The 21434-nt window shown below is 63.3% G+C and overlaps 1 protein-coding gene across 1 annotated transcript in view; it reads right to left on the reverse strand.

Moving 5' to 3' along the window:
* The window catches only part of HMCN2 (hemicentin 2), a gene marked incomplete at its 5' end in the record, with an annotated part of 136677 nt that overhangs the window by 51398 nt on the left and 63845 nt on the right, over window positions 1-21434 (reverse strand). Inside the window, 21 exons of the mRNA XM_079791237.1 lie at window positions 599-880; window positions 1881-2042; window positions 2323-2442; window positions 2594-2690; window positions 3662-3837; window positions 5061-5184; window positions 5789-5946; window positions 7547-7723; window positions 7952-8047; window positions 9296-9392; window positions 9819-9973; window positions 11273-11442; window positions 11674-11782; window positions 12259-12540; window positions 13949-14227; window positions 15157-15311; window positions 16023-16149; window positions 16539-16686; window positions 16969-17099; window positions 17759-17953; window positions 20693-20779. Coding sequence (XP_079647363.1) covers window positions 599-880; window positions 1881-2042; window positions 2323-2442; window positions 2594-2690; window positions 3662-3837; window positions 5061-5184; window positions 5789-5946; window positions 7547-7723; window positions 7952-8047; window positions 9296-9392; window positions 9819-9973; window positions 11273-11442; window positions 11674-11782; window positions 12259-12540; window positions 13949-14227; window positions 15157-15311; window positions 16023-16149; window positions 16539-16686; window positions 16969-17099; window positions 17759-17953; window positions 20693-20779 — 3327 coding nt within the window. The remainder of the gene's footprint in view (window positions 1-598; window positions 881-1880; window positions 2043-2322; window positions 2443-2593; window positions 2691-3661; window positions 3838-5060; window positions 5185-5788; window positions 5947-7546; window positions 7724-7951; window positions 8048-9295; window positions 9393-9818; window positions 9974-11272; window positions 11443-11673; window positions 11783-12258; window positions 12541-13948; window positions 14228-15156; window positions 15312-16022; window positions 16150-16538; window positions 16687-16968; window positions 17100-17758; window positions 17954-20692; window positions 20780-21434) is intronic.

Raw genomic sequence — 21434 nt, forward strand, 5'->3', positions numbered from 1 at the left:
AGCCACACTGCCCATCTCTCCCATCTTCTCGCTCACCACTCTTCGCTTCTGCCCCGAGGCATACAGTAGGAGCTCAATAAAAGATTGAAATTACAAGGCTGTTCTAGCTACCCCTCCAGGCCTCTGTGGGGTCTGTTCCCTCTGCCTGGCCCATTTCCCCCCTCACCCTGGCACCTGGTTAGCTCCCATTCTGCTTTTACATTTCGGCTGAAAGGCCACCTCCTACAGGAGGCTGCCCTGACTTCCCACGACAGAGTTCAGGCCCCTGAATTCCCCTATCACATGTCAGTCATGCAGGAGAGAGTTGCTGATTTCCACAGTGCCCAAAACAGAGTAGGGGGATAGACAGTAAGGGAGGGAAATGTGTGTGTGTAGGCGGGGGGGGGGGGGGGGGGGGTTAAGGCTATTTGAAGCCAGTCCTGATTTGGGAGCAGTGCTAAAGGCTTCCTCAGAGACCTCACCAGAGGCCTGCCTCTTGGGAGAATGAGGCGTGACCCCCGGGCACAGACTGAGGGCTGTGCCCGGAGATTGAACTGGCCTTGCCTTCTCCAGCCTGGGCCCCCTTCCCGCCCTCCTCCGGCAGGCCCCCGGTCCTCACCCAGCACGGAGAGCGCAAACCTCCTCTCGGCCCTCCCAGCCACGTTCTCGGCCACACAGCTGTAGCGTCCCGCGTGGGCAGCCTGTGCCCGCTCCACGTGCAGGCTCTGCCCCTGGTTCTGCAGCCGCAGGCCAGGTTCGGCTCCCACCGGCTGGCCGTCCCGCTCCCACGTCACCCTGGGTGAGGGTTTCCCCGTGACGTTGCATTCCAGAGTGGCCTCCTCGTCCTGGACCACGGAGACCTGTGTGGGGGGCTCGCGGGGGCCAGCGATCTGCGGGGGAACTGGGGTGGGGAGAAAGTTGCTGTGGCCGCCGGGCAGCAAGCACTCACATCAGGCCCCAGGCTGGCCTGTGTTCCCCACGGCCACTCCCTGGCCGTGTGACCTTGGTCAGGTGACCTCATCTCTCTGGGCCTCCATTTTCCATCCTTATAATGGGGCCATACGGCGCTCCACTCCTGCCTCTGTCTAACCCTGGGGATCCCGGGGAGGGGCCTGCTGTTTGGAAAACAAGCTCTCAGCACAGCCCCGAAGATCTGTGGGAGGTTTCCTTCCTCAGAAACCAGGCCTTCCCGGAGTTCAGACAGTCGCTGGGGCCGGCCGGGGTCGGGGTTACTCTCTCCAAAATGCTTTTCTTGGTCTTACTTACTTTCTTTCTTTTTTAAAAAAATATTTTTATTGATTTCAGAGAGGAAGGGAGAGGGAGAGAGAGATAGAAGCATCAACGATGACAGGGAATCATTGATCAGCTGCCTCCTGCACGCCCCCTACTGGGGACCCAAGCCCGCAACCCAGGCATGTGCCCTTGACTGGAATCGAACCCGGGACCCTTTAGTCCACAGGCCGACGCTCTATCCACTGAGCCAAACTGGCTAGGGCTCTTGGTCTTATTTTCTAAGCTGAGATATTTCATCTCATCACTGCAGGACGCGTAGCCGGAGACTTAGGCTTCCGTTATGCACAGGAGCTTCATAGAAATTTTACATTCCTTTCCGTTTCTGTTTCAAGTTGCGTTTTCCTCTCTGGGTCACTGGGGGTTCTTGGGGTCACGCTGCCCCTCTCAGGCTCAGGCCCGGAGCCGCAGGAGCTGGCTGGGGGGCGGGGTGTGTGTGTGTGTGTGTGTGTTAAGGAGATGCCTGGAATCTAAGAGGCCAGGGAAGTGCTCTCATTATCGCTGTCCCTGTCTTGGCTTGGATCCTGGGGGTGGGGTCTCCCCTGCCAGGTGCCTGCCTGCCACCCTTCCGGCCCCTTCTGCCTGGCTCAGGTCACCCCAGCCCCGCTCACCATGCACCTCCAGCTGCTGGTCCTGGCTGCTATTTCCGGCCACGTTGCTGCACTCACAGGTGTACGTTCCCTCCTGGGCCGGCTGGGCGGGTCCCAGGTACAGCAGCCGCCCCACCGCCGACACGGGCTCGAGGCCGGGCCCCTCCCCGGGCACGGGCTGACCTGGATGCAGCAACAAACAGCCCCCGGTTCCTGGTCCCCCCACCGGGAACGCTTGTCCCCCCCACCATCCTGGCCAACTCCTGCAGGAGGAGGCTGTCCCTGCCCTCGATGGGTGCCCCCACCCCAGAGCCTAGCGGAGAGGGAGATGGGTGGGCCTACAGCCCTGCGGTGGGGGGGGGGGGGGGGTCCTGGTTACAGAAATGACAGTGTCCTCAGTCCCATTCTGCTCGGTCCCCAAGTCTGCTGGGCACCCCAGCCCCTTCCCAGCCAGCAACCCTACCGTCCTTCCTCCAGGCGATCTTGGGGAAAGGGACACCCCGGCATTCGCAGGACAGCCTGGTGGGGTGTCCCTCGGTCACGGTCAGGATGCGGGGCTCCCTCGAGGGGAACACTGGAGGGACTAAGAGCAGAGAGGGTGTGAGGGGGTGGTGGGCTGGGAGGGGAGCGGGCTGCACCCGGGGGCCCAGACAAGGCAGCAGCCTCCCCCCCCCCCCAGCTGGCCGCGTAGGGGAGGGCAGGAGGGACCGCAGCCCAGCCCAGGAGACCCTCACCCCACACGTTGAGGTTGTAGTGCTTCTCCGAGCGGCCCGCCTGGTTCAGCGCCTCACAGGTGTAGCGGCCTGCATCCCGCACCTCCGCCCTGTCCACCTGGCCGGCAGCGCCATGAGCCATCAGCGGGGGCAGCAGAGAGGGGTGCCCCGGGACGGACTGCGTGACGGTGCCCCAACCTCCCCACCTGGCCCCTGGCACCGCCCGCACCCTGAAGTTTCCGGAAGCCGGTGCCTGCGGGGCCTCCTGCGGGTCAGGCACATGGAATGGGCTCCCTAAGTGGCAGCCCTGCCAGCCACGCCCGCAGCCCAGCCCCGTCTGACAGAATGGCCCAGAGGAGAAGGTGGAGGGTGAAGAAGGGTGGGGCGGAGGGGCCCCTGACCTCAGGTGTCAGAGCCTGACATGGTGGTGACGGCTGCGGCTCCGAGGAATGAAGGGAAGGAGAGGCAGGCTTTCCAGACAGAGCAAGCCAAAGGAGGTGCTCAGGGTTGGGAATGACCATATCACAAGGTGTAGGGGGGTGGGAGGAGGAGGAGCAGGCTGGAGTGCAAGGTTCTCCCCAGTAGCAGGAGAGGCACCGCCCCTCCCCGAGCTGACGTGGATGAGCTGTGCTCTGGGGCAGGGTGGCCTGCCTCTGAGAACCCTCCCAGCCTCCCAGAAGAGAGGCGCCAATGTGTCTGCGGGTGAGAGACCCCGGGCCAGTGTGTCAGGACGCTAGGGGGGAGGCGCAGCTGGAGGAGGTGGAGCTAAAGTTTAAATCCAGGCTGACTCGAGTCCCGACCCCACACACCCCTGCCTTGCTGGGCCAGATGCCGATACAGGGGCTTAAAGGCCCAAAGGCGAGGCGGCTTTGAATCAAGGAGTGAAAAACAAGTAGAGAGAGAGCTGCCGGCTTTGTGGGGGGCGGAGGGCCCCGAAGGCTCAGTCCCCGTTGGGCTGGAAGTAGCTCCGATGGGTCGGGAGGGTGCACCCTGGGTGTTGGTCTGGAGGGGCCTGCAGGGCCCTCGCCGCTGAACGGCGCCTCGCAGGGCACCCACGGGCCCGCCCTGCCCGGGACTCGGCTCACTCACCTCCAGCAAGGCCTGGTCTGCAGAGAGGCGGGCTCCGGGCCGTGGCTCCAGCGGGCGGCCGTCCTTCCGCCAGCTCAGCACCGGCGGGGGCACGGCGTGGCTCCGGCACTCTAGGGCCACTGACTCGTTGGCCACGACGGACACGTTCAGCTCTTCCCCGAGGATGCTGGGTGGCACTGGGGAGGGGGGCGGAGGGGGCTACCTCAGCACTGGGGGCGGGGGGCAGCAGGATGGAGCCGACGCCCTGAGCCGAGGCCCTCTCATCCCCCCTCGACGACCTCCAGCGCCGGCCTCAAAAGGAGGCCCAAGTCCGAGGGGGACGGTGGGGTGTAACAGTGGCAACATCCTGACTGAGGGCACTTCAGGACAAGACGTTACCTCGGAGGGACAGGGGGGAAGGGACCCGGGATTTCTCTGTGTTATCTCTGGCAACTCACGTGAATCTACAGTGATCTCAAACTCTTTTTAAAATTTACAACATTTTTACTTTTTTAAATGTTTTTAAAAGCAGGACCTCAGCCACCTTTCTCCTGAGACATGAACAACCCTGCAGCATAGGGTCAGGAAGGCAGGGTCCCGAGTCAGAGGCCCTGGCTGGAGCCCTGGGACCTGACACTTGGCCACTGTGTGATGATGAGGGTAGCCACTGGCCACTGTGTGATGATGAGGGTAGCCACCGGCTGGCGCCACTGGAGGTTAAATGCAATGACACAGGTCGCTGCGCCCTGGGGCACACAACGCCTGCTAACCATTATCCGGACTCCAGCAACGGGAGGAGCTGGAATGGAACGCTCTCCCCGCCCGCCCATACCCCCCACCCCAGGCTCTACATTTCCCAGAGTTCCCTTGTGCACCTCCAGAGGCCCCACAAGATCCCGTACGAGGAAATTTTAAAACCAGAGCAACTGTCACTATGCTGAGTGTGGAAGTGAGTGAGTGCCACCTTCGCCCATTTCACAGAACAAACTGAGGCTCAGAGAAGCGAAGTGACTAGCCCGCGGTCACGGAGCTAGGAAGTGGCGGAGGCAGGATTTGAACCCCAGATCCATGAACTGCAGAGCCAGTCCCTAACCACCACCCCACACCACCTTGCCCCAATGCACCATCACCCCCATTCGACCCAGGAGAGTGAGCACGTCTGATTGCCGACTCTGGGCCGTGTGCACCTCGTGCCGCTTCGGGCTCCTCTACCTCTTCCCCGGACTTGGATCACCTGGCTGAGCGGGCCACCCACCTGCCCACCTGTCCACAAAGGGGCGCTCACACTCCAACTGACCCCCACGTGAAGGCAGCTAGGTCTCAGGCCGCAAGTCTCACACCCACCACCCTTCCTTTGAACGTGGCCAGACACCCCCCTGCCCACGCTCTTGAGCCGCGGCCTCTGGGGCCTGACACTCACCGTGGACGTGCAGGGCGACGTCCCGGCGGTCCTCGCCCACGGCACTCACGGCCACGCAGGAGTAGGTGCCCGAGTCGGAGGCCCGGGCACTGGCCAGCGTGAGGCTGCGGCCCCCGGGAAAGACCTGCGCCCCCAGAAGGAAGCCCACGTGAGGTTATGCACCCCAAGGCCAGTTCCACACCTTCCCAAGCTGGCCCTGCTGCATGGCTCGCCCGGGGAGCCTGCTCCAGATGCCCAGAACCCCCAGACCTCGGCCCGGCTGGCGGGCAATCACATGGGTCCTCCGAAAGGACCCCCTATAGCTTCGCTGTGGCTAGTGAGCCCTTGGGATGGGGCCAGCCCGCGAGCGTAGGATACACAGCGGGTCTCAGAGTTAGCACGAAAAGAAGGATGCAAAACGTCTCGCTCATCACTTTCCATATTGATGATGATGGAATTACGCTTTTTGGATATACTGGGTTAACCTAAATGTCTATTAAAATTGCTTTCACCTGTTTCTTCTTACTCACTTCCTGCAGCTGCTGGGCATGCTAACTCACACGCACTTGTGGGGGCCTTGTTTCTGGAGATGATGCTCGAGACTCTCCACTCAGCAGTCCCTTCCCCCTCCCACCAACTGTCCTGGGCGGTCACTGCTTCTCCCTCCCCTTGGAGCTCCAGGGCCTGGCCTCTGCTCCCAGCACCTCCTGAGGCGGCAGGGAGGTAGCGGGCCACCCAGCCCCACTGACCTGGAGGCCGGAGGTCCCTGCCGTGGACACGGGGTTTCCCTCCTTCAGCCACAGCAGGGTGGGGCTGGGGCTGCCGGTGGCGCTGCAGGTCAGCCGGACCGGGGCACCGAGCAGCACGGGGCCCGGCAGGCTGGGTGGCAGCGTGATGCGCGGAGGCACTGCAGGGGCGGGGGTAACACAGAACATAGGCTGAGCCCCACTCGGGACATAACGGGGAGGGCACCTGGCTGGGCACCCCCTCCCAGGCCACACACAAAAGCACAGGGACAGCCACTCAACATGGGCATACCCCTGCACAGTGCTCAAGGCTGCTCATCTCATCTGTTAAAAAAATATATTTTTATTGATTTCAGAGAGGAAGGAAGAGGGAGAGATAGAAACATCAATGATGAGAGAGAACCATTGATCGGCTGCCTCTTGCACGCCCCCGCACTGGGGATGGAGGCCACAACCCTGGGCATGTGCCCTTGACCAGAATCAAACCCGGGACTTTTCCGTCCACAGGTCGATGCTCTATCCACTGAGCAAACCGGCCAGGGCTCATCTCATCCTCTCCAGGCCACCCTGAGGCCTCTGCAGAGGAGAACCAGGGCTCCGGGAGGCAAGTCACCGGCCCGAGGTGGCCAGCCAGGAAGCGGCAGCAGCAGCACCTGAACTTGGGCCTCCTGCTCAGCATATCCCGGGGACGCTGTGGGGTAATGAGGGCTGAGGACCCCGGGCAGGTTTTGTTTTCCAGCTCAGAGGCATCAGCTCCAACGCTCGCCTGCAGGCAGCCCCTTGGGGGCAGATGATGACTCCGTTGTATCTGGGAGCCACGAGCCAGGATGCCCAGGGCCCCTGCCCAGCTCCCCACTGCTCTTAGGACAAAGACCGGAGCCCTCCATGTCCATCTGGCCATCTCCCCAGCCCGGCCCCTCTTCCTCTGGTTCTATGAGCTCCGGGCCCCCAGCCTCCTTGCCTTTCCTCAGCTCCCCTGCTCCCTGCAGCCACAGGCCGTGGCAGGCGGTCTCTCTTTCAGCATCCAGCTCTCCGAGACGCCTCCTGGACTCCCAGGCCAGGTCAGAGCCCGGCTCCAGGCCCTCAGGTGTATGTACCTCGCCTTTACCAGCTCTTGTCACAGCATCAGGAAGCCGTGCTCTGGGTAATGACCTACCACTGTGCCCTCCACCAGCAGAAAGCACGGGCCTGCCTTTTCAGGGCTGCAGCACCAGGTTTGTGGTCCCAGAGCGTGTCCTTAATCAATGTGGTTGCAGAGAAGATGGGTACATGGAGGAATGGGTGGCTCAGTGGATGGATGGGTGGGTGGGTGGGTGGACAGATGGCTTGTTAGATGGGTGGATGAATGGGCAGAGAATTGGATGGATGATTGGATCAATGGGTGGACAGTTGGGTATTTCCAGGGATTGATAATGAATGGATTAAACAATAGATAGATGAATGGATGATGGATGGGTGGATGGATGATGGGTGAAAGACAGGATGGATACATGGATGAATGATGAGTGGGAAAAATGAATGGATGATGGATGGAAGGATGGATGAATAGATGTATGGATGATGAATGGATGAATTATGGATGCAAGGAAACATAGATGGATGAGTGGATAATGGATAGGTGGATGATGGGTGGAAGGAAGGGAGGAAGAGAGGATGGAGGAGTAGATGGGTGGATGGTGAATGGATGGTGAGTAGATTTGTAGACAAATAGATGGAAAATAATTGTTGCACAAGGACCCCTTTAGTCCCAGGGCAGCTCACCATTGACCCGCAGGCCATACTGCAGCTCTGTGCGACCCGCCACATTGGATGCCACGCAGCGGTAGCTCCCAGCATCCGAAAGCCGGGCTCGCTCAATGAGGAGAACCCTCCCGTCAGCTGACACCGTGACTCCCTCCCGAGCAGAGACAGGCTGGCGGCCCTTGAACCAGGAGATGTCTGGGGGGGAGAAGAGAGATACTGGGGGTCCTGCCAGCCCTTCAGACTGTGCTCTGCAATGGGCACTGGATGAACAGCTGTTGAGAAGGAAGAGAGGAAAGTGCGAGGAACAGAGAGAAGGGCCTGCTGACGCCATCCTGTCTCCACAACCAGAGCGGTGCCTGGCACCGGCCAGCCTCACTAGGTGGGGTCTGGGGTGTGGCCTTCCACCACCAGGAGGGGTCTTACCTGGAGGGGGCACGCCGGAAGCCAGGCACTCCAAGGTCACTGAGGCATTTTCCAGCACTGCCTTGTTGGCCAGGACCGGCTCAATGTTGGGGGGCACTAGGGGAGAGAGGGAGCGCCCTCGCTTGGTGGGTAGCTCAAATCTCAGCCATTCCAATGTCTCTCCCCAGCCTTCCTAAAAGGCCCTGGGTGACAAGAGCCCCCCAATGGCTCATGCCCTCTGACCAAGGAACCCCACTCCTGAACCACACACAAGAATAAATCTTCATTTGTCCACCATCCAGAGCTGAAATGTCAGTGCTGACATGTACACATAAGGAACTGGTGGACATTGAAATTGGGTCTCAAAAGAACTGTTGGTCCAGAAAGAAACTCACTACAGACTGATTCATTTGCCTGTCAGCATAACTATTATTGCTCGTCTCACATTTGGTTCTTATAAGCATATTTCTAGTGACACATGATCTCACTCATCTAGGGGAAATGATGAACAACATAGACTGATGAACAAGAACAGACCCAGAAACAAGGAGGCATCAATCGGACTGTCGGGCTTCAGAGGGAGGGTAGGAGAGGGTGGGGGGAGGGGGGAGAGATCAACCAAAGGACTTGTGTCCATGCATATGAGCCTAACCAATGGTTAAGAACAACAGGGGGGTGGGGGCATCCGTGGGGAGGGGTGTGGGATGGGAATGGGGGGATGAGGACAAATATGTGACACCTTAATCAATAAAGAAATTTAAAAAGAGAGAGAATAAATCTTCATTGCAATCACACAAGGACCGCCCCAGCACCCCCCACAGGAACAGCCGACCCCAGTGGGAAGGCAGAACCCAGAGAGCCATGGAAAGTGGCAGGTGCAAGGACCTGCCCACATGTACAAGGATGTAAAGGAACCCCCAAAACGAGTAAGGCAGCAAAGGTAAATATGGTTGCGGACAAGGGTGTCCCATAAAATCCCTCAGAAAACCACCCGTGGGGGCCACAGAGCAGACTTCCTTTTTGCTTTTTTAAAATGTGTTTGTATTGATCTCAGAGAGGAAGGGAGAGGGAGAGACAGACACATCAATGATGAGAGAGAATCATCTACTGGCCGCCTCCCGCATGGCCTCCACTGGAGATCGAGCCCGTAACCCAGGCATGTGCCCTGACCGGGAATCGAACCCTGACCTCCTGGTTCATAGGCCGACACTCAACCACTGAGCCACCCAGGCCGAGTGAGCAGATGACTTTCTACTTCTAAAGTCAAGTGCACGACTAGATTTTAAACCCCACCCCCTCCTCACCCCCACAGCAGCCCCGAGGGCCCTCAAAGGATCCCCCACCATCCGTCACCCGCGTCCTCACCCAAAACCTTGAGCACCGCATCCCTTCTGCTCTCGCCGGCCAAGTTACTGGCGACACAGGTGTAGACGCCTTCGTCCCTCAGGTCCACCTTCTCAATCTGGGGCAGGGGGGGCAGAGGTGTGTCATGGGGAGGTGAGGGTGGGGGCACGGGATCCAGAACCGGAAGTCACTCAGAATGGTGCTGGGACATGACCAGTGGCCAGGCTGCGCTGACCCCAAGAGCAGGAGAGGGGAGGCATGGGGACGAGTTTGGCTCTGGGTGCAGTTCTGAACCACACACTTAGACTCCAGGGAACCCCCCTGATCTTGGGGACCCCCCTTCTGCCCACTTTCTCCCTCTGACAGCTGAAGCTCTGGGGACGTGGACTAGGTTAAAGGTGCCCCCCCCCCTCTTCAGTCCACTGAGAACTCCCAGCTGAATGGGTTCTTTGCGGGTCCTGCCCCCAGGCTCCCAGGGCCCCTAGGAAGTGGCTCCTCCTTCTATGCCAGGTTGCCCGCTAGCCCTAGGGCCCCCGCACTGTACCTGCAGGGTCCCCCCCGAGGCTGCCAGGGCCACCCCATCCTTCCACCAGCGGAGGCTTGGAGTAGGCACCCCAGTCCCTGCACACCGGAGGGTCACAGGCTGCAGGAAGGGGGCTGTGATGTTCTCACCGCCGACGATGACCACCGATGGGAGCTCTGGGCAGGGGGAGAGGCAGGGAGGACCCGGTCAGGGTCAGGAGGGCGCAGAGGTACCCAGCAGCCCCTTCATGCCTTGCAGAGCTGCCCTCTAGCCTCCCCCCACTCAAGCCCCTAGAGACCTGGCTTTGGGGAAGAGGGCCAGACTGGACCCAGCATGGCAGGTCTTTCCTTTCTTTAAAAATCCTCCCATCCACCCACCCACCATCTACCCACCCACCCATCCACCCACCCATCCACCCATCCACCCACCCATCCATCTACCCACCCATCCATCCACCCACCTACCCATCCATCCACCCCTCCACCCCTCCACCCATCCATCCATCCATCCATCCACCCACCCACCCACCAACTACCCACCCATCCATCCACCCACCCATCCACCCATCCACCCACCCATCCATCCAGCCACCTACCCACCCACCCACCCACCCACCATCTACCCACCCACCCATCTACCCATCCACCCACCCACCATCTACCCACCTACCCATCCATGCACCTACCCATCCACCCATCCATCCACCCACCTACCCATCCATCCACCCATCCATCCACCCATCCATCCATCCACCCACCCACCCACCTATCCATCCACCCACCCACCCACCCACCTACCCATCCATCCACCCACCCACTCACCCACCCACCCATCCATCCATCCATCCATCCATCCACCCATCCATTCATCATTGAGCATCTACTCTGAGCCCGAAGTGTACTAGGCACAGGGATACAGCAAGGAATGGTGGCCACTGTGTTGTCCTCTCAGAGCTCCCCGAGCTGGGCTGAGGGATGGACAATGAAACAAGCACTCCCAATACAGTGAGTGGTGAGCGACAGCCAAGAGAGGGTAGGCAGTGTGGGTTAGCACCACAGTGAAATCAAGGAGGGCTTCTGGGAGGAAGGGGTGTTTTAGGACAGACCTGAAAAATAAAGAGGTGCTGAGAGGCAAAGAAGGAGAATGTTCCAGGAACAGAAACAGCATGTTCAGGCACGGAGGTGAGAGAGCTGACGCATGTAAAGAGTTGAATGAAGTTCGTGGTGGTCAGTGGACAGAGAGGGAAGCCTGGGGAGAAAAGTGAGGCCTGAGGACTGGACAGGTGACGAGTAGGGTGGACAGCTCAGACCAGCCTCTCTGCCTCTTCTCTCTGGGGAGCTGGGAAGCACAGCCCAGGAGTGCTGTCTAGAGAAGACCAGCCCCCAGCCCCTCCCAGGTCCCCCAGGCCCGCCAGAGGCGCGGATGGCCTCGGTCCAGGCTCCCCGCCACCGGCCTCGGCTGCCCGTGCAGCTCACCGTGCACAGACAGCTCCACCTCGGCCCCTGCGGTGCCGGCCTCGTTGGTGGCCTGGCAGGAGAAGAGGCCCGCGTGGCCCGGCCCCACATGGTCGATGTGCAGCGTGGTCCCCTGGGCGGCCACCTGCACCCCCGCCAGCTCCTCGGCCGGGCGGCCATTCTGCAGCCATCTAAGGTGGGTGGGAAGGGGGACCCCTCAGCCTGAGGCCAGGGGAGGAGGGCCAGCAGGACAGGCAGGGGGCCCCGCAGCATCTCCGCCTGCTCGCACATCTCTGGCCTTTTCCATGCCTCTGGGAAGGGGGTGTCTCCTGACCCCACCCACCTCCAAAGCATGCGCTCTCTGCCCACACCCCCAGCCCCAGCCCTGGCCTTCACCCCCCCCCCCCCCAACACATACGCACTGGATAGTGGGCGCCGGGGAGCCTGCGGCCTCGCAGGGAATCTCCAGGGGCTGGCCCAGGAGGGTGGTCACCTGGCCCAGGCCTTCAGCCACCAGCAGCTGTGGGGGCACTGCAGGCGGGAGCCCCACTGGGTGGTCAGCACTGAGCAAAGCCCTGCCTACAGCCCTCTAAGTGCCCTGTGCCCCGGAACAAGGCCCAAGCCACACCCCGCCATTCCAGTTCCCCCATAAAGGGCCCCACCACTGAGGCTTGTCCTGTTCGTTCAACGTCTGTCTCACCAGCGGACCCAGGGCTCAGGGGTCCCGCCTGCCTTGCCCCCTGCCTCATCTCCAGCCCCACCGGGCCAGCCCGAGTCAGCCCCCGAGAGATGTCTGTCCAGGGGAAGAAAGCAGGGGACGACCCCTCCCCACCCGTCCCCAGGACCACTGCCCACAACCCCGCGTTGGGCCTCAGGGATTTCTAGGTGAACGTCCATCCCACTGACCAGAGGTGGCTCCTAGGACGGGCTGCGGGCACTGGCACGTGGTGGGGGTGGGAGGAGGGGCCCACAGCCGGGTGGCTCGGGCGGGACAGGTCCAGGCTCACCCTGCACGTCCACGGCGTATTGCAGCACGGCCTCCCCCGCGGGGCTGCTGGCCACGCAGCTGTACAGGCCTCCGGACGCCTCCCCCAGGCTCTCCAGGCTCAGCAGGCCGCCGCCCGCCTCCAGCCACGTCCCGTTGCTCTCCGCCAGGGGCAGCCCCTCGTGGTACCAGGACAGGGTGGGGGGTGGGTAGCCTCTGGCCACGCACTCCAGGCCCAGGGGTCTCCCAGCCACCGCCTTCACCAAGTGCGGCCCTTCGCTGGCGCCCTCGATGGTGGGCGGGACTAGGGAAGAGGCAGGGGCTGCTCAGGGACGGAGTTCCCCACCAGCCCTGTGCAGCCCCCCGCAGACCCCACATCACGGGACAAGCCTCCTCCCGCACCTGCACTGGCCCAACCCTTTGCTCAGAAGTCAGCTCCTGCGGGGAGCCTGCCCCAGGCCCCTGGCCGGAAGCATCCCTCCCTCCTCTGCCCCTTGGTGGGTCCCCTCCTGACACGGCTTGCATCTGCTTTGACCCTGCTTCCCCTGCGGGCTCATCAGAAGCAGAACAATGGCTTGTCTGCGTGTCTCTGGGAACGGCACACAGTAGGGCTCGGTATCCACTGCACTCAAAGCCACGGGCTCCCTGGGCTTAAGGTCAAAGCCACTGTTCCTACAAGTGCCCCCTCTGGCCTGCGGAGCAGACGGGACGACTGGGGCAGAGCCCAGCCCCGACGGCCGTGATGGCCAAGGGGGCCGCCAAGCCGGGGCTCCTCCCTTCCTCTTGGGGAAGGCCGCCGCGGTGCTGAGCCCACAGATCCCTCGCAGGGGACATGGGGCGACGATGGCCTAGGATGTGCCTCTCAACCTTGTTTGGATCACAAGCCCCTAGGAAAACGCACACACGCATTCCCCAGTCAATTCCCAGGAGGTGCTCAGATCCCAGAGTGAGGGTCCCCAGGCTGCATCTGGCTCACCCTCAAAGACCCCACACAGCCCAACATTCCTTTGGGGTCCCAAGTGTCTGTATCTTTGGGGGCCAGAGCTCCTGAGTCGACTCCTCATTAGGGGCCAGGACGACTCACTGGCCTGCACCCCACCCTCCAAACCTCACCAGGCCCTGCCCGGCCTCACCCCGCCCACCTCCACTCAGCTTTCCTGAGTTCTCTGCGGGGCCTCAGCTCTGGCAGGAAGCCTGCCCCACTGAGCCCTCCTGTGTGCCAAGCCCCTCGAGGCAGCCATCGCCAAGGTTAACCATGCAAAGGGGGTTAACCGTGCAACCCCCAGGTGTGAACTGGGGGGCCATCACATCCCCAGCCCAGAGTCCACTGTGCTCATGGGTGGGTGGAGAGACGAGGGCCGGGTCCCTACGGCTGACAGAGGAGCTGATGCTACGAGGGCCCGGGGTCTGGCTCAGTCCGTGGTTCACTCAGAGAAGTTAATTACTAGTAGAGGGTTCCGGTGTGGTTTCGTGAAAAGCCCTAAACCTTGAGGGGAGACCTGGGTCCTCCGCGTGGCTCTGCCTGGGCCCCCAGACAGGCCCTCTGACCCTGGCCTCAGTTTCCTCGCCTGTAGGCGGGAAGGTAGACCGAGGTGACCCTTCTCTAGCCACTCCCTCGCTGACCTATGGAGACAGGAGGCCTTCGCAGCCCAGAGTCCCTCCCTCCGTGCGCCCGGCTGACCGCCGCTCACGGCTGTCCCATGGCCGCTCACCGTACACCTCCAGCCTGGCGGCCTTCTCCGCGACGCCCACGGGGTTGCTGGCCTGGCAGGTGTAGATGCCCGCATCCGAGCCCTGAGCCCGCCCCAGCTGCAGCTGCCGGCCGCCCCGGGTGTAGGCAGCCTCGGGGCTGGGGGGCAGCGGGGCCCCGTCCTTGAACCAGGTGATGTCAGGAGCAGGCACGCCGCGGGCCTCACACAGGAGCCGAGCCGGGTGGCCCTCCATGACGGCCACCTCGCTTGTCTCGTTGGAGCCCCAGATGGTGGGAGGTGCTGAGGACAATGGGGGGTGGGGGTGGGGGGTGCGGTCACAGGGAGCCCCTGAGGCAGCTGGTGCCCCCCTCCCGCCCGCACCCCCAAGTGGCTTGCACGTGCCCGTGCCCCAAGCACCGCACACGTCGCAGCTTCGGCTGCAGGAGAGGGAGAGTGGGGAGACAGGAGAGGCAGTGCGGGACACGCTGACGTGGAAAGCAGGAGGTGGAGGAGGCGGGGTGGGGGGCGCCCTTGGGGCCCTGGACCCCACTCTGCCTCTAACTGGCTGTATGACCAGGCAGGCCACTTCCTCTCGCTGGGCCTCAGCCTCCCCATCTGTAAAATGAGGGGCTGGACGCCATCAGGGGTTCCCACGGGCTGGACGCAGGCCTCTCACAGTGGCCGGCCCCGTCCGCCCAGAGCTCCTTCCAGCTGATCACCCAAAGGAGAGGCTCCGGTGAGAGACTACGCACCGGACCTTCTAGAACTTTCTACCAGGCCCTCCACCAGGGAGAGCAGGCAGCTCAGCGCCCTCTGCAGGCAGCTGGCGCCCCAGCACTTCCAGGGCCTTCCTTTCCATGGTCGGGTTTTACAGCTTCCTCCCGGGAAGGCCAATGGGCTGGTTTCCACTTACAGGTGAGGTAGGAAATGTCTTTCTAAGTAAATTCATTCCATGTAAAGGGACTTGATTTTTTAAAAAGTTAAAGGAACGATCACCCCCAGAGGTATCAGGTGCAGGACAACTTGCGAGGTGGGATGGGACCATGGGGTTTGGGGAACGGTGGTCCAGATTCCCTGTCCCCCTCCTCCCCAGCTTTACTGGCCTGGGGCGCGTCCCCCAGCCTCCCGGCTCTGCTCTCGCCCTTCCTCTGTGCAGTGGGCCCGAGGGGAGCCTGGCCAGCAGCCCAGGGAGGGGCCTGAGCAGGGGCCTGGGCAGGGGCCGGGCTCACAGTGGATTCGGAGCTGGAAGTCCTTGGCCTGCTGGCCGGCGGGGCTGAAGGCCACGCACTGGTACCGCCCCTCGTCGCCCAGGTGGCTGCTGGCGATTCTGAGCAGCTGGCCGTCCTCCAGCAGCTGGACGTGCGGGTCCCCGGGAAGGACAGGCCTGGGAAGGAGGTCAGGACAGTGCGACTCAGGTCGAGGCGCGAGCAGGGGCGGCCGCCTGCACGGCAAAGAGGCTGAGAGAGTCACAGTCGCCGGAAGGTGCCAACAGTCCCAGTGCCCGGCGCCGGCGATTAGACACAACGTGTCTGATCAGCAGAGCGCTTGGAGACGTCAGCGCTGAGCCCGGCCACACCATGGTGAACCCAGACCGTGTAAGTGGGAGGAGCCGGACACAAAGGCCCCCGCGGTGTAGCCGCGTGGAACGTGCAGGAAATGCAGGTGCATCTGCAGACAGAGAGCGGGTGGGGGAGTGGCTGCCAATGGGCGTGGGGTCTCCTCGGGGAGACGGAATGTTCTGGAACTAGACAGAGTGATGCTTGTGCAACACCGTGGATGTGCCAGATGCCACTGAACTGTGGGCGTTAGGTGGTTGATTTCAGGTTATGTGGATCCCACCCACCCCCCGGCCCCCGACACCTCAAAAAAAAATTTTTTTTTTAAAAGAAAGGCTGAGTGATGATGAGAAAACCCTTCTGGGTGAGAGTGAGGTCTCACCTGGGTGACCCAGGCTGGGGTGGGAGGTGCCCTGGGCCCTGGTGGCATGTGCAATGCCTGTCAAGCCCCCCCAGAATTCAACCTCCCCAGAGCCCCCTATCCACCCGGCCCAGGCATGGGCACCCTCCCTGGGCTGTCCGCTAGGCAGGCCACTCACTGCCTGTCCTTGGTCCATTCCACCTGGGGCGTAGGGACCCCCGAGGTCCGGCACTCCAGCTCCACCTGGGCACCAGCCAGGCCCAGCACCTCCTGGGCAGCCCCGGCTCCAAGCACGGAAGGTGGGACTGAGGACAAGAAGGGAAGGGGGTGCAACGGCTCACACCTGCAGCCCTGCCCACCGCAGGCCCTTGCCATGCAGGTCCCCCTCCTGGTGCGCCCTTCCCTTCCACGTCCTGCCTGGGAGGCTCCCCCAAAGCCCCGGCTGGACCGGGCCCCACACTGTGCTCCCCGCACAGCCTGCACTCCTCACGTGACAACAGCGGCTGCTTGGCTAATCATGTGACTGTCGAATGTCCGCCGAGAGCTGTGAGGAGCTGGGCCTGGTGTGGGCCCCTCTGTGCCCCTGCTCTCAGCACACACAGCGTCCCCTTTCCCATCCCCACCCCCCGCCCGCCTCAAAGGGGAGGGGCTGCGGCCAGACACACTGGGTGCCGTGGGCTCCGGCCTCACTCACTGAGCACGAGAAGCTCGAAGTCCCGCTGCGCGGTGCCCGCCTGGTTCTCCGCCCGGCAGGAGTAGAGGCCAGAATCGCCCGCCTGGATCCTGGGGAGGTGGAGGGCCCGGGCCTCGCTCAGGAGGCGGTGGCTGCCCCCCTCGGGGATCTGGGCAGAGAGGTCAGAGGGAGCCGGTGACGGGGTCTGGTACCCCGTCATTAGCAATAAGGGAACTAAGGTCCACAGAGCTGGTTGGTAACAGGAACCTGGGGCTTCTAACTCCTAGAAGGGTGCCGTGCCCTCGCCACCATGCAGCCCTCCAGGCTTCCCTGTGAGACCTCAGTCCTCCCCTGCCCTGAGCCCCAGGGCATCCCTAAAGAAACCTGTCACATCTCCCTGCCATGACTTGGCACAACCCCACCCTCACCTGGCCGCCCCGGGGACACCCACCAGCTGCCCGTCCTTGAACCACGCGATCTCAGGGGCTGGGAAGCCGCTGGCGTCACACTCCAGCGTCAGGGACTGCCCGGCCATGCCTGACACGTTGGCCCTGCGTCCGTCTTCCCGGATGCTGGGGGGCACTGGGCACAAGGAGAGGTAGAGGAGCCTCCCTCCCCGGAGCCGCAGCTGCCTGGCCGGCAGCCCCAGAGTCTGGGGTCCCCGGCCGTGCCCAGCCAGGGGCGCCCCTCTCGGACACTCAGCTTTGCAAGATGCCGGAGGCCTGACCCATCCAGCTCTACACTCAACCCATCGTCATGGTCACCTGCGAGCGCCCCCAGTCGGAGTCTCCTGGGTGTGTCTTTGTGACCAACTTCCAGGCAAGTCCTCACAGGGCGAGCTGGGGTGCTGGTCACAGGGGGGCCGAAGGCGGCCCATGAGGAGCCATTAAAACTGCCCCCCACCCCTCCAGGATGGGCACGTGGAGGGCAAGGGCCCCTATCCTCTGCACACAGCACCTGGGTGGGGGGGGTGAGCCTCGGTCCCCTTTAGCAGGTCTCAGTGGGGTGGCCCGTGGTGCTCACCGTAAATGAAGTCACCCACTAGACCATCCACAGCCACTGATGGAGCTCGGGGCTCGCCCCCTCACACTCCGGTGTGGGGGTCTCTTGGGGGAAGGGGTGCCCCTGCCGCTCTCCCGCTCTCCCCTCGCCCTCAAGCGCCCCCCACCCCCAGGCACCTGCGGTGAGCTCTGTCCCCGCGGAGGTGGGTGCCAGCTGCCCCGCGCGGGGGCCATGCTCACCGAGGACCACCAGCTTGGCTCTCCGGGACGCGGAGCCCGCCTCGTTGGTGGCCTGGCACTCGTAGTCTCCGCCGTCGCTGGGAGAGACCGAGGCCAGGAACAGGGCGCCTCCGTCCAGCAGCGCCAGGCCCGGCCGGCTGCGCAGGGGCTCCGAGGACGGGCGCTTCCGCCACGTGACCTGCGGCGTGGGTGTCCCTGGCCGGGGGCAGGGAATCCGCGGCATGAGCGCCGGCCTCTCCCCCTCCACACGCCGCTACCCTCCCCACCCAAAGCTGCAAGGCCACGGTCTCCATGGCTGAGAGCCCCTGGTCCCCCTCAGCGCCCCGCCTCGCCTGGAACGCACCCTGCCCTGCCCTGCGGTTCCCGCTTTGCCATCACCTCCACGTTCTCAGGGACATCGGTCCACTGGCTTAGGTTTTTTCTCTATTGCCTGTCTCCCCGACATGGGCCGGGCCTTTGCTTTGTTCCCTGCTGCTCCCCCAGCGGCCAACCCGGTGCCGGGCACACAGTAGGTGCTGTGGAGGAGGGGGAGCCTATCGGGGCCGCTCCCCCAAACTCACAGGTCAGCATCCCGGGCACCTCGGTCCCCCCAATCCTCCTCCGCCACCACTGGTCACGGGGCTCGCCATCACTGCTGACACTGATCACCATCAACAGCTGCACTTCACCTGCCAGCTGCCTGGCAGCGGGGGCCCGGGCAGACACACCCCCTGGGTCTCCCTCACTCTCAGAGGAAGGGCCATCGGAGGGAGGGGTGGGCCACCCCATTGGGGTGGGCGGGGCGTGGGGGCAGGATCAAGCTGTGACACATTCCAGGCGCCCTCGGTGTCACCTGTCAGGAGCACCCCTGCCCCCCTCCACTCTGCACGGGCAGCTCCCCCGAACGTGAGGGACCCTGCCTGCTGCCTGTGAGGCAGAGGGGGGCCACAGCCGCCCCCTGCACACCTTTGGGCGGGCTAACCCCACCCGGGGTCTGTTTCCTCGTGGGGTCTCTGCGGTTTCCTGTCAGAGGGTCCCACTGCTCGGGGCCTGCTCCCCTACTGTGGGGTCATGTGCACGAACATACGCAGCATAACACATGCCACTCCACACACCACACACCACACCCCACACCCCCCTCAGCACCTTCAGCTTCTCTGACAGCGCCCCCACCCCCCACTCCCCCTGCTCCCCCGAGGATCGGGACTTCGGAGCTGTTGCCTGGAGGGACACTGGGCTCTGAACCCTGGAACTTTCCCTCCATTAATTAAGACACTTATTTTTATTTTTTATTCCAGCCGTACGGAGGCTAGAGGATCCACTGGGCGCACAGAAAGGCAGCCCTCCTAGCTGGCGGCAGGGAGGTTCGAGGGGGGAGGGGAGGGCGGGGAGGAAGTGCCCAAACTGGAGCTTTAAAGCAAAAATAAAACAGAAAGTCTACCCTGCCAGAGCTCTAACACAGACTGCACTGCGGGGCGAAGACGCCAGGGCACTCGGAGCTGCCCCCCACCTCCCCGCTCCCCCTTTACAGGGGCCAGCATCCCCATCCACCCAAGGAGGCGGCGAAGGTGCCACCCACCGCAGGGACCAAGGTTCCCTTAGCCTCTGAGCCCTCCAGCCCAGTCACGCGGCTGGTGATGCCGGAGCCCAACACTGCCCACCAGGCAGCCGCCCACACGAAAGGAAGGCAGCCAGGGGGGCGGTGCCGGCCAGGCCCAGCAGTGTTTACCAGAGGGGCTTCCCGCTGTGCTGATGCGGCTGAGGTCCAGCCCAGAGGCCAGGACCCCCCCTCCCCCCCCACCCCCACTGTGGGCAGCGGGAGGCACCAAGCACAGGAAGCGGGCTGGGTGGCTGGGTGGGACCCACCTCGAGAGAGCGCAGAGCGGCTGCTTGCTATTACCAGAGACCGACACGAGGTGGCGCCATGGTCAAGGGCAGGGCCACTGGGTCCCTGCAGGTGGGCAGCTGTGCAGACAGGACCCCACCGGGTGCCTGCCTCCCACCGGCCTCCCCCTCAGTCGTGGTCCAGAGACTTCCCTGGCCCGTGTGGTTCGAGGAAGCACAGCTGAGACCAGAACCAGCCCCGGCTCCCGCCAGGCTTCAGTAAACTGCCACTTGCCCCGGGGACACCCCGACCCCAGCCTTCCTGAGAGCGCCATCCATGCACAGGGCCCACAGTGTGTCCTCTCACGGGTCCCAGAAGAGCCCACAGCCAAGAGAAGCAACTCGGCGGGCGCGGATCTGCCCGCGCGGCAGGGTAAAGCCTCCCTTCACCCCCATTCCTTTACTCCACACTTTCCCTTGGGCCCCTCTCTGTGCCAGGCACGGTGCCGGGACCTGAAACTCAGGCTGCCTCCCGGGCCCTCCCAGCAGCAGCCCTGCGTGGAGGGGCTGGCTGGCCCCACTCTACAGACGAGGAAGCCGAGGCTCAGGAGGGAGGGGTCCACTGCCCCAGCTCACAGCCGGGATGGTTAACGCGGGCAGGTGGCCACAGAGCTGGCTGTCACCTCCCACACAGCTTCCGCCCCAGAGGGGCCTCGGGGGGCTGGTTTGCTCAGGGCTGTGAGTCCATCCTCTGGTAGGAGGTCTGGGGCCTGGGAGAGGCGGGCCACTGAGCCCCGACCCACCAGGACCTTGGGCTTCCTCAGGCCCAGCTGTTACAATCCCGGGTGCAGAGGGGCCGGGGCTTAACGGGGCCCTGGGGCTGGGGTCACACCACGCCCACCTTGTGAGCACCTTCTGGCTGGGCGATCTTGCCTGTGACCATCCCCCCTCTAGGCCTGGACTCCCCTCATTAAAACGAGCGAAAGCCAATCCCATCCTATTGGCATGGCCCCGGCTAGAAGTGAGGATGCCATGCCCACCATCACCCCTGGCACTGCCCACAGGGTGTGACCCAGGGCGCTGGAGCGGGAGGGAAGCCCCGCCCAGCAGGCCCACCTGCCCCAGCCTCACCTCTGGCCGGGCACAGCAGGCTGGCGTTCTCTCCTGCCACTCTCTCCAGCAGCCCGCGGGTCTCGTCGGCTCCCCAGTGCGGCGGCTCTGGTGGGAGGTGATGTGGCCACACTCACTCCCCTGGCCCAAAGCTTGGTCCAGGGCCACTGGGGAGGGCGCCCCCCTCCAGAGCCCTGGCCGGACATAAGGGGGTGCGAGCCCTGTGCGGCAGCCCCCAGCCTCAGGGGGAGTGAGTCAGGGCCGTGGTGCTGGCTGGCCCCCCACAGGGGGGCCCACGGAGAAGCCACCAGGGCCACGCAGGGCCCCGAGGGCTGGAGAGGCTGGGCTTCCCCTCCGGCTGCGCTTTCCGGGTTTGTTTTAAATCCACAGCAGAGGGAATGGAGCGCCGCCGGCCCAGATCTTTCCACGCACCAGGGGCGCTGCACACAGTCCCTCGCTGACCCCTCACATGTTATCAAACCCCTTTTACAGGTGAGAAAACTGAGGGTCAGAGAGTGTCAATGACTGGCCTACAGCTGTCCAGCTGGTAAGTGGAGGGGGCTGACTGGGGCCCAGGCCCTGCCTGTCAAGCACTTCCCCAGCGGACAGAGTTCCCACGGGGCTGACAACGGCTCTGGGGCCTGGGGAGGGAGGAAGGAGGGGCCGGCAGGCCCTGAGCCCAGGGGAGCAGACAAGCACCTCGGAAGGCCAGGCTGCGGTTGGGAAGGTGGGGAGCGGGGAGATGTGGGGGTCAGGGACTCAC

Source organism: Cnephaeus nilssonii, assembly GCF_951640355.1.
Source record: "Cnephaeus nilssonii genome assembly, chromosome: 14".
Lineage (NCBI taxonomy): Eukaryota > Metazoa > Chordata > Mammalia > Chiroptera > Vespertilionidae > Cnephaeus > Cnephaeus nilssonii.